Source organism: Manis pentadactyla, chromosome 2 (assembly GCF_030020395.1).
Source record: "Manis pentadactyla isolate mManPen7 chromosome 2, mManPen7.hap1, whole genome shotgun sequence".
NCBI classification, from domain to species: domain Eukaryota; kingdom Metazoa; phylum Chordata; class Mammalia; order Pholidota; family Manidae; genus Manis; species Manis pentadactyla.
Genome location: NC_080020.1, coordinates 234,682,078 through 234,697,537, shown reverse-complemented (window position 1 = coordinate 234,697,537; position 15,460 = coordinate 234,682,078). Strand labels below are relative to the sequence as shown.

At 55.9% G+C, this 15,460-nt stretch overlaps 1 protein-coding gene across 13 annotated transcripts in view; it reads right to left on the bottom strand.

Annotated features, from left to right (window-relative positions):
* Positions 1–15,460, bottom strand: part of MYT1L (myelin transcription factor 1 like) — a 385,352-nt gene that overhangs the window by 62,834 nt on the left and 307,058 nt on the right. For all 13 annotated transcript variants that reach the window (XM_057497485.1, XM_036881769.2, XM_036881779.2 and 10 more), the window contains exons 12-15: positions 14,924–15,014; positions 13,233–13,340; positions 9,321–9,532; positions 1,777–2,018 (exon numbers count right to left, since the gene is read on the bottom strand). In XM_057497485.1, coding sequence (XP_057353468.1) covers positions 1,777–2,018; positions 9,321–9,532; positions 13,233–13,340; positions 14,924–15,014 — 653 coding nt within the window. The remainder of the gene's footprint in view (positions 1–1,776; positions 2,019–9,320; positions 9,533–13,232; positions 13,341–14,923; positions 15,015–15,460) is intronic.

Below are 15,460 nucleotides of genomic sequence, written 5' to 3'. Positions count from 1 at the left end.
ACCATGGCAACCGCATGCCCCGACACCTCTCCAAAATCTAGGAATGAAAGTATTAATAGAAAAGAAAGCCTGTGCAAAACATGAAATCACCGATCATTCTCCATTCATACAAATTACAATGATTTATGACAACTACTGTCAGGGTTGCGGGCTCGTGGTGTGTGGGCGGAGCAGCGTCAGCTCGCGGAGAGAGACCCTTTGTTTCTGGGAGGTGGTGACCACTCGGCCCGCCTATCCTCTGAGCACATCCCGGCCGCCGCCCACGTCTCCCGGCCGCCCGCGGCCTCGGGGACACGGCTCTCCCAGCTCCGCAGCCCGCAGGGCCTCTCGTGCCATCAGCGCGGCAGTGAGGCCATGACGAGAAAGCCGGAGGCATTAGACCTCCGTAAACCTTGCATCCGTTTTAGCGTCTACACTGTTTTTGAACTGCGGGGAGCTGCGTGACAGAGCAGCCGGGGTGGAGTCCGACTCAGTTTCCAGGAGTGTGTGACCTACAGGGGGCATGGAGGGGAGACGGCCCCGCGCCTCATTTGGCCTTGGTGCCACCCAGACCTCCTCGTGTCTCAGGTTCCAGGCCCGGTGCCTCTTTGCCCTCCGTTCTCTGTAAAATGGCCAGAGGGGCGGTGTCTGGGCGAGCAGGAAGGCCTCTGGACCCTGGAAGGGGGTCTACCTGCACGTAGGAACCCGGAAGGCCTGGGGCTCCCCCTCATTCAGAAAACAGCCCCAGGCCCGCGTGCTGCGAAGGCTGCTCCAGTCAAAGCTGCACTAAGGGTGCGGTGGGAGGAAGGGGTGCGAGGTTCGGGCTCCTGTGCTGGCCGCACCCCCGGCGGCAGTGTGACTGGGGGTGACCTGGGGTGACCGGGAGTGAGCAGGGGTGAGTGGGGGTGATTGGGGGTGACTAAAATGACCCAGGGGTGACCCAGAATGACCTGAGGGGAACAAGAGGGGGTGACCCGGGGTGACTAGAGGTGCCCCGGGGTGACGGGGGAGGGGTAAGCAGGGATGACCCAGGGGTGACCTGGGGTGACGGGGGAGGGGTAAGCAGGGATGACCCAGGGGTGACCTGGGGTGACGGGGGAGGGGTAAGCGGGGATGACCCAGGGGTGACCCGGGGTGACGGGGGAGGGGTAAGCGGGGAATGACCCAGGGGTGACCCGGGGTGATGGGGAAGATGGGGAAGGGGTAAGCAGGGATGACCCAGGGGTGACCTGGGGTGACGGGGGAGGGGTAAGCGGGGATGACCCAGGGGTGACCTGGGGTGATGGGGAAGATGGGGAGGGGTAAGCAGGGATGGCCCAGGGGTGACCTGGGGTGACGGGGCAGGGGTAAGCAGGGATGACCCAGGGGTGACCTGGGGTGACGGGGGAGGGGTAAGCGGGGATGACCCAGGGGTGACCTGGGGTGACGGGGGAGGGGTAAGCGGGGATGACCCAGGGGTGACCTGGGGTGACGGGGGAGGGGTAAGCGGGGATGACCCAGGGGTGACCCGGGGTGATGGGGAAGATGGGGAAGGGGTAAGCAGGGATGACCCAGGGGTGACCCGGGGTGACCGGGGAGGGGTAAGCGGGGATGACCCAGGGGTGACCCGGGGTGATGGGGGAGGGGTAAGCAGGGATGACCCAGGGGTGACCTGGGGTGACGGGGAAGGGGTAAGCGGGGTGACCCAGGGGTGACCTGGGGTGACGGGGGAGGGGTAAGCGGGGATGACCCAGGGGTGACCCGGGGTGACCGGGGTGGCCCAGCCTGCCCCCAGGGGAGCCGCCCCCAGGGCCGTACCCGCGCGGCGCACAGGTCCTGCGGCTTGGTGGACAGGTTATGCGGCATCTCGCGGCAGCGCGTGGAGAGGTTGAGGATGGCGGCGGCCGCCATGTGCGCCGCCTCCACGTCGTGCGCGTAGTCGAAGCTGCTCTTGCTGCACGTGCTGCTCGCACTGCTCCCGCCGCCGCAGCTCAGGCCGCTGCTGCTGGGCGCGTAGCTGCTGCTCCCGCTGCTCGGGCTGCTCTTGCAGAGCCGCTTCGCTGGGGAGACACGGGACGGGATGACTCGGGTCCCCGCCGCCCGGCAGCGCAGCGAGCGCGGCGCCCCGCCCCTGCCCGCCCTGCACGCGGCCGCCCCCTGGTATTGGGGTCCCAGTGTGCCCTGCGCGCAGCCCCCGGGCATCGGGGTTCCAGTCCGCCCTGCGCGTGGCCCCTGGTATTGGGGACCCAGTCCGCCCTGCGCGCAGACCCCGGGTATCGGGGCCCCTGCCCGGCCTGCGCGCAGCCCACCCAGGGTCCGGCGCCACCCGACTGGTGGAGAAACGCATGGCTTCTGCTCCATTCCTCACACCCTCCAGCAGCTCCTCGCCGGAGCCTGGGGGAAACGCTTCCGGGGCCGAGGCGGCCACGGTGCACGGGCCTGGCACGTCTCCGGGGCCTTTAAAGGCGCTGGCCTGGAGGGCTTGGCCACCGGCCTCAGGAAGTAAGCGGGTGGGTGGCCAGGTCAAGGCTGGAGGGGCTTCCCCATCAAGACGCTGCTCATGGGTGACAGGGACGCGATGCGGCAGCTCCTCCAGCCAGGAGTGGCTGCGGTGGCCAGCCGGGCGCCATGCCTGCATGCTGGTGACCTCCCAAGGCCACCTGTGAGGCCTGTGGGGACCTGCACCAGGGGAGGTGGCACCAGGCCAGGAGTGAGCAACTGAAACACTTTTCCTCCAGAAAAGTCTCATCCTATGATTTTCACAGAGCCTCATGGGGGTAGGGTGGCAGGCGAGCAGGAGGCTGGCACACTCCTGCGACACAGCCATGCCACTGTGTAGTGAGTGCAGAGGGGCACAGCCCCACGCCTCCCCTGTGGCAGGGGAGTGGCCTCTGGGGCCACCCAGGGGCCACCCTTCCAGCACCAGCCCTCCCAGCAGCCAGACAGGCACTGGGGCCACTGCTTTTGAGTGGCAGGGACTCTCCTTCAACACCCAGATGGGGAGACATCTGATGCATGGCTCAGCAGAGTGCACCTTGTTGTCACCCCAGCATCACCAAGGTCACAGGGTGGCTGTCCCCGTGCACGGGGCCAGAGTTCTCACCCTGAGTCCTTCCCAGTCAGGAGGTGCTCAGAGCTGAGGCTGGAGGTGCCGGGATCTCTCCCTCCTCCAGGTCCTGAACTCCTCCTCCGGTGGGCCACCATCTGTGGAGCCCGCACGCCCTCTGGGGCCCTCTTCCCACAGCACACTCAGCCCCTCCCGCGTGGGTGAGAGGTGTGGGGGGAGACCTGGGTGGTGGGGTGCATGGATGGGTGCCTGCTGTGCTCACAGTCTCCTGGTCATCAGGGCCCCTGGCTGGATAATTCTGGGGGAACCACATGCCCTTGCTGAATGTGGGGACAGGGGACCCTGCAGCCTGCTGCCTGTGGATTGCCCAGTCTGGAACCTGCACTGCACCCTCTGCCCAGTAGACAAGCACACAGGCCTGACTGAGCACTGCCTCACACAGCCCGCCTACTGGCCGCACGGGCCACCAAGGAGCCAGCCAGAGCACCTTCTTCAGGTGCGAGGGAAGAGAACTTTGGACGGAAGGCGGTGACCTCCTGATGCAGCCCACAGGTTCATCCTGGGCCCCTGGTTGCATAGTGCTCAGGGCTCAGGCAGCCGCAGGGGACGCAGTAGGCCACCGCACCTGGTCACAGTCCTCGTCAGACACGACAGTGCCACCACACGCAGAGAACTGTGCCAGAGGAGTGTCCCCTTGCACGCGCCGGGGGTCTGTTCCTTGCGCTCAGGCCCACCAAGCACAGAAGTACCTCACATGTAACTTACTTCTCAGCTAACCTGAGTACCTCAGCCCTGAGGACAGACGACCTGGTTGCTGTGTCTGCCTACACAGCCTTCCCGCCTCCCCTGTGCGAATGCATCCTATCTAAGCGGCAGACGGCGCTGTGCGCACCGTGGTCTCGGGTCTGAGCTGAGGGCCAGCCTGGGGCCTGGGGACCCACCCTGAGGCCCTGCCAGAGACCCTCCCTCCGGAGGCAGCCCCACAGGACCCGCCCAGTGGGTTTGGCAAACCATATGGAAAGCGATGCTAATTCGCAGCTCTGGTACTTACTATGTGCATTGAAATCGTGGTTTTTACATCATTTACAATTTTGTTATTAAAATAGGAATATAAAAATTGTGGGAGAAATGAAATAATTCTTATAGGGATGTTTTCCCTACTGGGAATTAGTCACTGGTTTAGGGGAAAAATGTGGTCCACATAAATAAGAAAAATGACAGTTTTGTTTTGCTATGAGTCAACTTTAGCTTCTAAAAGAAACTAAGCAGGACACTGTCCGTGCGACGAACTGCAGTACCCGTCTGTACAGCGCATCCACGTCACCAGGTGTAAATCACGAGTCTTCATCTGGCTCTTCCTGGTTGAGAGGACAGATACGGAATCTCAGGAGGTGTGTGAACGGTGCACCACCTGATGGGCCTGTCAGTTCACACGATCCAGGAGAAGCAGCTGGCACAATGTTAACATCATATGTGTCCTTTTACTAAATAAATGTGATCCACCATTTTTTGTTTTGTTGAAAACGAAGAGTCTCTATACTTCAGATCTTTCAGGTGGTGAAGGTCTTCGGTCCTAATAATTATCTCCTACTTGTAAAGTGTTTGCAGAACTGTTGGCGTCAGTAATCTGCCGCCGCTGTCAGGGTTTCTCATGCTCACCCCACAGACTATGGGGGGGCCCCGTGGAGCAGCAGGGCATCGGGAAAACTGGCACCTCCCCTGTCCCCTCCCCAGTATGGAGGGAGCCCCGACATGGCCAGAGGGGAGCCCTGTAACTCCCCAAAATGCACTTTCTTTGGCAAAGCTGTTGGCAATCAAGTTGCTTCCAATTCATCAGCAGTCAAGAACTTGCTGGAGTCCTTCCAAGTGCCAGCACGTCCCTGCAGTGATGAGACGTGCCCTGGACATCAGCAGCCCACCAGGTCACACACGATGCTGCTGAGAAATACCTCTCTAACTATTCCATCCTCTCTTGCCAGAAAAAGAAAAAGTACATGGGATTTTTGGTGATCAAATATGACAAATTTAAAAAAGCCAACCACCCTCTAACCAGAATCACTTCATCAAGCTATTCTGCTTTCAAGAGTCTTACTAAATGTGTGTGTCCATCCTCTTAGAAATGTCCACTTTCTTATATATTAACTTTCTTCTGTAGGGAATAGATAAGCATGTCCTTACAATCCAAATTTCCCTCAAAAGTCAGGCAAAAAGGAGTACAGTCCAAACATGTGAGGGTCTGTCCCACAGCGTAGGACCCGACAGCCTTCAGGCCGACTGGGTTTAGACCTCTGCAGGCTACTACTCGCAGCGGGGACGTGCCCGGTCTGCACAGAGAGCACGTTTGTGCTTTAGCGTGAGTGAACGGCAATGTGGATTCAGCTGTCACATTAGGTGACACCTCCCGTGCAGATGGATCACACAGGATTCAAGGCCTCAGATCCAAGTGTGGTTCTTAATTCCATCCTTGTTCATTCACCCTGTGTTATTTTCATGGCTACTGTCTTCCTGGCTGGCGTGGTGCCATGGAGTCTGAGTCTGAAGACGGCCTCTCGCCCTCCAGGAGCTGACAGTCTAGTGGAAGGTGACATGTTCACATGTGAGATTACCAAGGAGGAGGCTCAGAGCTCATGGGGACAGAGGGTGGGTGTCACATTCTGCACGGCAACACTGAACAGTCAGCCGGGGACTGTGGGTGCAGGCTGGGGTTTGTCAGAGGACCTAAAGTGGGAGATGCTTCTGGAAGTGGGTGCACACAAGTGCAAAAGGGTGCAGGCAGGTCTTCCATGAGGGCGGCATGGGGTCCAGCCTGGGGCAGCTCCATGAGAGGCCATTGTGGGAGGTCTGGGCAGGGCAGGGCCCGCCAGAGTGGCTCTGTGTCCAAGGAGCAAAGAGGAGTTCAGAAAAGGTCAGAACTTTTCAGCTCGGGGAAATTAGACTTCAGGGGTAACCCTAGTGGGGGTTCTGGAAGAGGGCCCAGCCAGGGCTGGGGGGCAGTTACAGGTGCAAACAGCCCAGAGACAGTGGGTATGTCTGAGCCGGGGGCTGGTGGCTTTTTCTGTAAAGGCACTGATGTGGTTTAGGGCGAGTGGGTCTTGCAGTCGGTCACAACCACACAGGGCCTCCCCCCACCCGAAACGTGTGGCCGAGTGCCAACGAGTTTCACTGCGAACGCTGAGATTTCAATCTCACACAATTCCTACAGGCCACAGACTCTTTGTCTGTTTTCCTAACTATTTAAAAATGTGACAGCCATTGTTAGCTCACCCTGAAAAGCAGGCTGGACAGTGGGGAGGGATCGGGGAGCTGGGCTGGTGTCCGTGGCAGGACACCCCCTGTCCTTCTCGCCTTCCCTCCCATGCCCCTCCATGGATCTCCACGCCCTGCGGCGGTGCCCCAGCAGCTCAGCCCACAGACCACCACGGCGTCCCCGGCTGTCTCTGGAGCTGTCCCTTGTCCCTCCTCTTACATGCTGCACCAGCCCCCCGCGCGTCCCACTGACCCATGGGTTTCTTGTCTTCACATAATTTCTACACAAGCTTCACAAACCAAGTTTAAAATTGGCCACTTTGGTAAAGCTCATACTAATTCCTCCAGGCAGAATGGGCTGCTTGCTCCACTGAGCATGAATGTGTATTTCACTACTTTCTATTTATTCATCTTTCCTAGAAGCTTGTTATCAAGAGAGGAAGAGTAGATATATAGATGATAGATAAATGGATGGCAAATAGATGGAGAGACAGACAGACAGATGACAGATGTCAGATCATAGACGGATAGATGACAAGCGATAGCTAGCCAGCCCGGCAGATGATAGACAGAGGGACGGGTGGACAGATAGGTGATGGATAGGTGGTTGGGTGGATGGATACACAGGTGAATGCATAGACAGACAGACAGACAGCAAATAGCAGGCATCTGAAGAACACAGTGGCTAAACCACAGTGTGCCGGGTGTGTTGCTCACGGTCAGGGGGGTCACAGGGCTGACGTTCAGAGTGGGGAGCGAGCCCTGCTTCCCCACCCCTCCCACATTCCCATGGGCTCTGGTGCCCTCCCCATGCCAGTTCATCATCCTTCCTCAGGGGCAGTGACTCGGTTCCCCCTGCGCCTGAAGCGGCCCTGGGGGTGGGGAGTTGTCCCTATGCCCTGGGGCAGCAGAGGCTCTTCTCAGCTCACCCCCCAGCAGGAAACCTGCCCAGCCAATCTGGCCCAGGGGCCACTTTCCTTGAGGTTTTAAAAATCTGCCTGCTGAGTCTGGTGGAGGAGAAAGGGAGTTGCAAGTTTCTTTTAGTAAATTGTGGTGAAAGGCCCCCTTTCCTTTTCCTGAGTCTCTTGAAGACCTAATATTGCAGTTTTTGTTCCACGTTCTTGCTTTCCTGCGGGCTGGCAGAGGAACATGGCTCTGCCCGTTTTCAACAACAGTTACCTTTTCCTGGGCAGGTGAGACTTAACACCAAGAGGTGATGCATGTTTGCCCACCCTTTAGAGGGGTCAGCTGACATCCACAAGTGCCCAGGAGGCCCGGGGGCTGGACACACTACCACCACTCTGCTCACAAGCAAAGCAACACACAAGGAGATGAACTGGCCCAGCGTCATCCAGCTTCTGGGTGGGAGAGCCGAGAAGAGACGCCAGTAGGCTTGGCGTCTGACCCAGCAGCAGATCTTGAACCCACACAAACATGCGTGACCACCAAGACGTCACCAGAGTCCAGCCAAAACAATGAGACCATGGAAATCAGGTCACAAGCAGCAACAGCAGTGAAATGAGCATCTAGAGAAAGCAGCCCCGGGACATAGCAAGATGTCTATGAATCGGAGGTCACACAGGCAGAACCTTAATTATGTGGGGCTCAAGATCTTTTGAACCTTCATTTGCACTTGAATGAATGAAACTCATCATACATTATAAGAAAACCTGAAATTCATGAATTATTACAAAATAAACAGAACGTAGTTATTTTCTGTTATACCCTCAGCCACTCTCTTTTTCCCACATATATCTTCGTTCCTATATAGTAAAAACTGATATACACAAGGGTAGTCAATATGTGGTACATGAAGGAAATATTTCATTCACTGTACAAATTAATGGTTATCAAGGCAAGGACTAACATAGCCTAGAAAGATGTGCGGCAACTCACGGAATCGTAAAAAGGTTTCAGAACTCCCCAAGCATTCATTTTAAATGAATTTTTTTGTGCGCTATGATTTTAATTAAGTATCTTTTTCAGAGAGGAGCTCAAAGATCTTTGAAAACCCTTCCCCTTGCCTCTGCTTGAGAACACCACGATATGACTTTTAAATCATCAAAACTTAGACAACCCATTTCCCAACTGGGAAACTCAGTCCATATATCCTGGAATTTAAAGCAGAAACGTGGTTAGATAAATAAGTAAAATCAAAGAAATGCAGTCTTCTCTCTACTGGTCCACCACTTACCAGGTTAGCTCTGTGGCAACTCGGGCACTAGTTTATACCGTGGAAGTGGGTTTAAATGCACGAGTGGAAGTGAACAGTCATTTCCCTGGGAAGCACGTGGCGTTTAACTGTCTCACTGGTTCCTTCTGTGGGGACTGTTCTGACAGCTGTGAGTGCAGCCAGGGACAGGGTCGATCACCACAGTGGCCCTGCCAGGCTCCACGAGCCCAGTGGTGAACAGACCAGGGTGAACCAGTAGAGGCTGTCTGCCCAGGGCTGCACATCAGAGTCACTGGGGACTTCACAGTAATGCCACAGCCTGGGGGTCACCCCAGGCATCTGATGTGACCGGGCGGGGGTGCAGCCTGGGCATTAGGATTTGTCAGTCTCCCCTGATGGATCTGATGTGCATCCAAGACAGGGAACACTGAGGTAACGCAGAGCTTCTCAAATAAACAAGAACTCTGGGGTGTTACTGCTGGCTCCCAGCCTTATCTGTGTTGGAGCCAGGTATTAAAGGGAGCTTATCAAAACCAGGACACTGTCTCAGCAATAGCATGAAGCATGTGAGCCAACAGCCGTCTGTCTCCACATTCTGCGAGTGGCCAGATGGTGCTGCTTTGGGGATACTGAGAAAAGGGTGGCTGCTCCCTTCTGCAGGCACCTGCTCATGCCCACCTGTGTGCCCCTGGGCTTTTCCTGCAGGCACCTGCTCATGCCAACCTTAAGCCAATGAGCACATGCTGTGGATGGACTTTTCTCTGGTACCCATTAAGTGACCACATGCTCGACCGATTCGTAGGAAACGGATATACACAACAACAACATTATTAACGGCAAGCGTGACTCTCATGTATACGAGTGTGCACCTCCTACCATCATATCCTTTGGGGGATATATCCCTGCTTTGCACCTTGGGGGCTATGGCCCGCTTGCCATAAGTATGGCCGTCGTAACTGTTGTATTCAAACGAAGTCTTGGAATATTTCTCCAGCTCTTTGGCCAGGTTGGAGCGAGGCGTAGTGGTGGGGACGTTGTTTCTGTAGCCGTAGTGAGGGATCTCGAGCTGCTTCACAAAGCACATTGGCCTGTAGGCAGACAAGAAACATGATAGCTTGCTCTCCCGTGGCTGTAGGTAAGAGATGGCTCCCGTTAAAATCAGAGTATCTTGCCTCTCAACTGCAGTAAGGACTCAGACCCTTGCACTAGAATCCCAGTTCTCTTTTTCTGAGAAAAGACTGAGTGTGCTGTAATTAAGTAGCACACACCAGCTTTATCTCTCTAGACAGTTTTGGCAATAAAAAAATAAAAGTATGATATTTAATTTTTTTCCCTTGTTTCTTTTTGTCTTGAGAGTCCTGGTGGGCTTGGTGAGGACACAGCAATGAGGATGGGACGGTAGCTCACACCCATGCATTGCCTTTTGCACGGTTTCAAAGAGTAAGAACTACACACAGTGCTGGTGAGCTAATAAGAGATTTCCCTTGAAACATAAGAGGAAATGAAAGAAATGCTCTCAGGGACATGGATACAAATGAGTCTGGCTGGACGACTGCATAGAACCTGGAGTAATACTTTCTGACACATGTCAGCATAGACCTTCCTTATTTTTTTTACCTGGCAGTCTTTCATTTCCTAGTTTGGGAATGAAATATTTAAATTGCTCATTAACAATCTGCCTTGTGTGTGTCCCTCTATGTCTCTGTCTCATGGGTGGGATTTCAAAACTTCTTCTTGAGATAATTTCAGGCTTACAGAAAAGCTGCACAGAATCATAGTTGTCACCAAACTTCCCTTCATGTCAACATCTTCATTACCGGTTGTCAACACGTTTATTTTGATTTCATTGATGTAGCCTGTTCTTGTCAGATCAACAAGGTAATGTAGTGATAGGAAGTGGAGAGGCGCCTAGGTGAATAGGACCCTCAGCCTTCCTTCAGAGATCACGCAGAATGTGGAATTATTTTAAGAGTCCTGGTGCCATGAGAATTTGGGGGAAGAGAGGTCACTCTTGGCGATGAGATTCAACTCAGTTTTAATGGAGAAGATAGCGTTTGAAGGAGGCTTTGCAGAAATGGGTAAAGCTGCTAAGGTCAAGCTCCAGGGTGGGGTGGGAGAGCATTCCAGGAAGGGAACCCCCAGTTGCAAGGTTGGGTCCAGGAGCATCTCTGGGGACTCAGATACTGGCACCCTGGGACAGATCTGGAGTCTGTTCATCACCCAGCAGGGAGGGCCAAAGGGTTTGGGCTAGGAAGGCCTGATCGCTGAGCCCTCAAAAGTGTAGGGCCTGGTCATAGGGAGTGAGGAGGTGGCACTGACCACAGATCAGGGGCTGCTGCCAAGATGCAGAGCCTGGCGGGACCAGAAGCCCTCGGGAGCTGCAGGTACCCACTGGATCATCTACTTAAAGACTTCAAATCATAATTCAGCAACTGCAGGTCTAAGTTATTTTTCTCTTTCCTTATGCTGCTGACCGAGCATCCCCGCGGTGGTACCAAGGTGGCCCGGACAGATGCCCCGTCTGCCAGACCTTGCTCTGGGACCTCCGTGCCTGAGGTGAGCTCTGAGCTGGAGAGTGTGGGAAGGACCCGGCCCTGCCAGCCAGGGCTCAAGCCGGCCTGGGGAGCCAGACACCCCTGCTGCCGTCCAGCTCGGGGGCCTCTTGCCAGCCGGGGTGGCTCCTCCCTTGTGTTTAGGGCCACTGGCCTCCCCACGCCCGGCCAGGGGATGAAAAGAACACTGTTTGTAGGGGACAATTACTGGCCTGTGACTTTCGGTTCCATTAGGATGTGGGGTGGTTTCGCACTGCACCCGCCCAAAGATCGGGGCCCTTGGCCGGGAAGCCCCAGACACCACGTGCAAAGCCGTTGTCTCAGGCCCTGGGCGGAAGGGAGGCTCGAGTCTGCACGAGGTGTGTCTGCACGAGGTGTGTTGGTGAATTTCCGCGTCTGCCTCAAGCCGTCCGCAGGCTCCTCGCTGGGACGTGTGCTCAGCACAGGCCCCAGGACATGGCACCGCCCTCCTGTTGGCCTTTCAAGGGGGTGGACCCAGGCCCTTTCCAGCTTTCTGGGCTCTGGCCAAAGTCATCGAGGAAATTGGCAGGAGCCCCAGCCGCGGCTGTTTCCTGTTTCTCTGATCCGGGAAGCTAATGACCCCTCTCCGCATGTGCCTGCGGTGGGTCTTGGGCTGCCAAAGTGCCCAGCAGTGGGCCTGCAGGGGGTCCTCAGGGAGGGGTCCCTTGGGGGAGGGATCCTGGGGGTCTGAGGTGTCCTCATTGGGGAGGGTTCCCCAGGGGGTTTCTCGGGGGTCCTCAGTGGGTCCTGGGCAAGGGGCCCTTGTGGGGTCTTGGGGGGTATTCAGGGGAAGGAGTCCCAGAGGGTTTCTTAGGGGGGTCCTCAGGGCATCCTTAGTGTGGAGGTCCTGGGAGGTCTGAGAGGGTTCTGGGCAAGAGGTCCTGGGGGGTGTCCTCGCTGGGGAGGGATCTCAGGGGGTTCTTGGGGGGCTTCTTTGGGGGGATCCTCAGCGGGGCCCTGGGGGAGGGGCCTCATCCTTGGGCGTTGGTCCTGTCTTGTGTGAAGTGAGGGAATTACGGGCACTGGGGCGCGCTAGGCTGGTAGCACCCACACTTAGAAAATCTGCAAAACGCGCCCCACCGTTACTGAGGGCTGATCTCTGAACAGCAGGATGGTCGGTGCCTTTGTTTTCTGATTGTTGTCTATTTAAGCGTTTCTCATTTTCTATGAGGATTTTAACTTTTTGGCTGAGGGCCGACAACGACTCTAACGACTGCTGACACCCTTTTGGAAGGCCGTGGAATGACGCACAGCGAAACCAGCGCTGCCTCGTGACCTTTCCACGTGACCTACCCGGAAGGAGCAGGAGCGACGTCACCGGAGTGACGCCGTGCGTGCGTGTGCGCGTGCGCCTGTGCTCCTCTGTGCCGTGCACCGGGGTCCGCCTGGGTGCCCAGCGCCCAGCTGGCGGCAAGGCCCCGCCTGCAGGCCGGTGACGCCGGGGAGACCCTGACTCGGACACGGGCACGATGCCGGCCAGAGGCGGGGCACAGGTGAGCGCCCGGGCCTCGGCGCGGACGAGGACCCGGCGCTGGAGCGCGTGACCGCGCTGGGAGGGGGCACTGCCGCCCGCCCGCCGTGGGCCTGCTTCCCCCACGGGGCCGCGGTGCACGGAACCAGCCCGCCTCCGGGGGTAACAGGTAACAACCCTGCTCTGACATCAGTGGTGAAGGCCCCTCTCTGCACACGGGTTTCCGCTTCTCAAGTGGGGACAAGGATGCCCGACCCCCCCACCTCTCCGGCGGCTGAGGACGAGGGGGGCAGATTCGGTGGATTCTCTGCGGGAAGCTCCCTGTGTGCACTGTGCTGTGGGCTGGTGTATGCGCTCTCCTGCAAACTGCACTGAAATTACGTTGGGCATCGCATTAATTTTAAAAGCACCCCTTTCATCCAGCATTTATAGAATCATATCAGGGCCGGAAAGAAAACCAGAAACAATTTGGTCCACTTCTCTAATTTAAAAACTCACAGGGGTCAGCGGATCCCTGGGGAGGTGACTCCACCTCCTTCCCTCCTGCAGCCCTGTGGCGGGGCAAGGGTGGGTGCAGGTCTCAGCTCCCAGCTCCGCCACCTTGCAGCTATGCCAGCTGCTGCCCCCACCCACCTTCATTTCTGTCACTAAGCAGGGTGCCCACCTCCTCCGGAGTTCCAGCACCTGTGTGCTGGGGACCGGCTGTAGATGGGTCTCATGGAGTGCGCGTTCTGGGTTTGGTACCTTAGCACGCGGTCTGAGGCCTGGTTGGACTTGGACACATCACAGCTCTGATGTTTTTCTTGGGCCTTTGCTAATTTCTCTGCGGCAGCAATAGGGCATCCAGAGAGGCTGCAATCACAGAAAGGCGGTTTAATTGTCTCCTCCCAGCACACTGACCCTCACCGCCTCGCCTCCTCTCCCGAGCCAGCACCAGCCCCCAAAGCAGTTTCCCAAAGTTGGCACAGGCACTCCTGAGGAACAAACTGGGAGGGGAGAAGCAGTCACGCTCCAGGTGGCTGCTCTCCTCCTGGTCTCTGGGAGGCAGTGCTGATTGATGGCCGGGCTGCTTGTAAAGTGCACCTGTGCCTTTGCAATAATAGCAAGCCAAATTCCATGTCATTCAAGGGAACATGAGCTGAACTTTGGACATGGACCCCACTGTGGGATGTTCACCATTTCTGGACATGAGGAACTGACGGTTTGGATGGGACACACGTCTAAAAAGCCCAGAAGGGCAGCTCTCTGATGGGTACCGGCAGACACGCTCCAAGCTGGTCACCCGAGCTACCGGGTGAAGTGCTTGTCACCGATCAGCTTGTCTGCATCCTCCCAGGAAGGGAGACTGAAAAGGCCGAAAGTGGGCGAGTCAAGGACTGCAGTAACACGGTTTCTGGAACTAAATACCGATGGAAGAGCTCACTGATTGGCTTTGGGTTTGAGCCTATTCATGAAATCGTGGTGTCTGTTCCTGGTGTGTCTGTGTGTACACAGAAGCATATACTCTGCGTAAACACAATGTCTCAAAAACACAGGCTGCCTGAGCCGAGACAAAGGAGCTGATATAGGAGACATGTGCTGAGCAAGCTATTGATCGCCCCCATCTGCAGATAGAGCCTGCTAATTCCTCTGAGGGCACAGAGCTGTAATTTTTTCCATTATAAACTTAACACTGGCAACCAAATTTACTAACAAGTAAAAATTAAAATGAAACTCATGATGGTTTCCTCCATTTAGATGTAATTTTACATGAGCTTGTGAAGGTGAGACATCAGGCCATAAGGAAACCTTTAACACATTTTTCGGCTACTGAAAAAAAAGGATGTGATATAAACTGCATATGATGAGCAACTCAGTAAATATCTGATTAAGAGAGGAAAAGAGAAAGCGTGCTTATCTCAGTAAGAGTTCAGGAAAAGTCTGTTTATGTGGCTCACTGCCATGCCCCAGGTTCCCCAACCTGAACTTGAGGACATCAGCTGGCATGTCAGCTGGCAATGTCCACACTGATGACCATGGGTTTCATCAGGGTTTCAAGGTAAGCCACGTCCCATGCAGCTGTATTTCAATCCCCATCCTGTGTGGTGTGCACGGGACAGCACCCCTTGAGCCCCGGGGATAACTGAGTCTTTACTACATCCCTTCCAGTCATGGCAAGTAGTCCTGGTTCCGTCCTAGGTGTCACCAAGGTTGGCACCTAGGGGACTGCTTCTCATCAGGATGAGGGCAACAGTTAGATGACTAAAATGTAATCTGCAAGAAGGACTCTCGGGGTTCGGCTTTTCCACGCACTATGTGCAGACCCTTCAGCCCCTGAAGGCCACCATCACGGGCGGGAAGGAGAGGCGTGCAGGGGCACCCTCCCTCAGGAGGCGGGGATGCCCGGAGGGAGACCGCCTTCCCGCAGCGCTGGGATGCAGGAGCCCTTTGCTTACCTTCTGTGTGAGTTCCTGTTGCTATTTACATGCCCTCGCCCTGTGCAGCCCGGAGTAGGACACTTGAGAACATTTTCATGCATGGCAAGAACTTGATGAGGAGAGGCAGAGAAAACAGCCCAGTGTTAAAACACAGAAACAGTCCAGATAGAATATGCAATCATTTAAACAAAGGCTGGGTTAGTTTATGACAGTCCTACAAACATTTGTGATGGGCACGGTCAGGAAAACACATGTGGAAGAGAAAGAATGTTGTCTCACCCTCACTCTGACTGGCATGCAAAGCAGGGTGTGCCAGGCGGGGCTGTGGAGGGTGGAGAGCGAGGTAACAGGGTCGTTCCCAGTGGGCTGGGGGAGCCAGGGGATGTCTCCTGGCATAAGCACTGAGTATCGATTAGCTGTGTGGCAGCACGCAGAGTGGGCATTTGCGGACATGCTTACGCTATGGAAACACACAGTATTATGAAGGCGTGGTGGTCACAGGTTAATAGAGGGCTCCAAACCTTATTTTTAAGTAAAATGAATTAAATAATGACT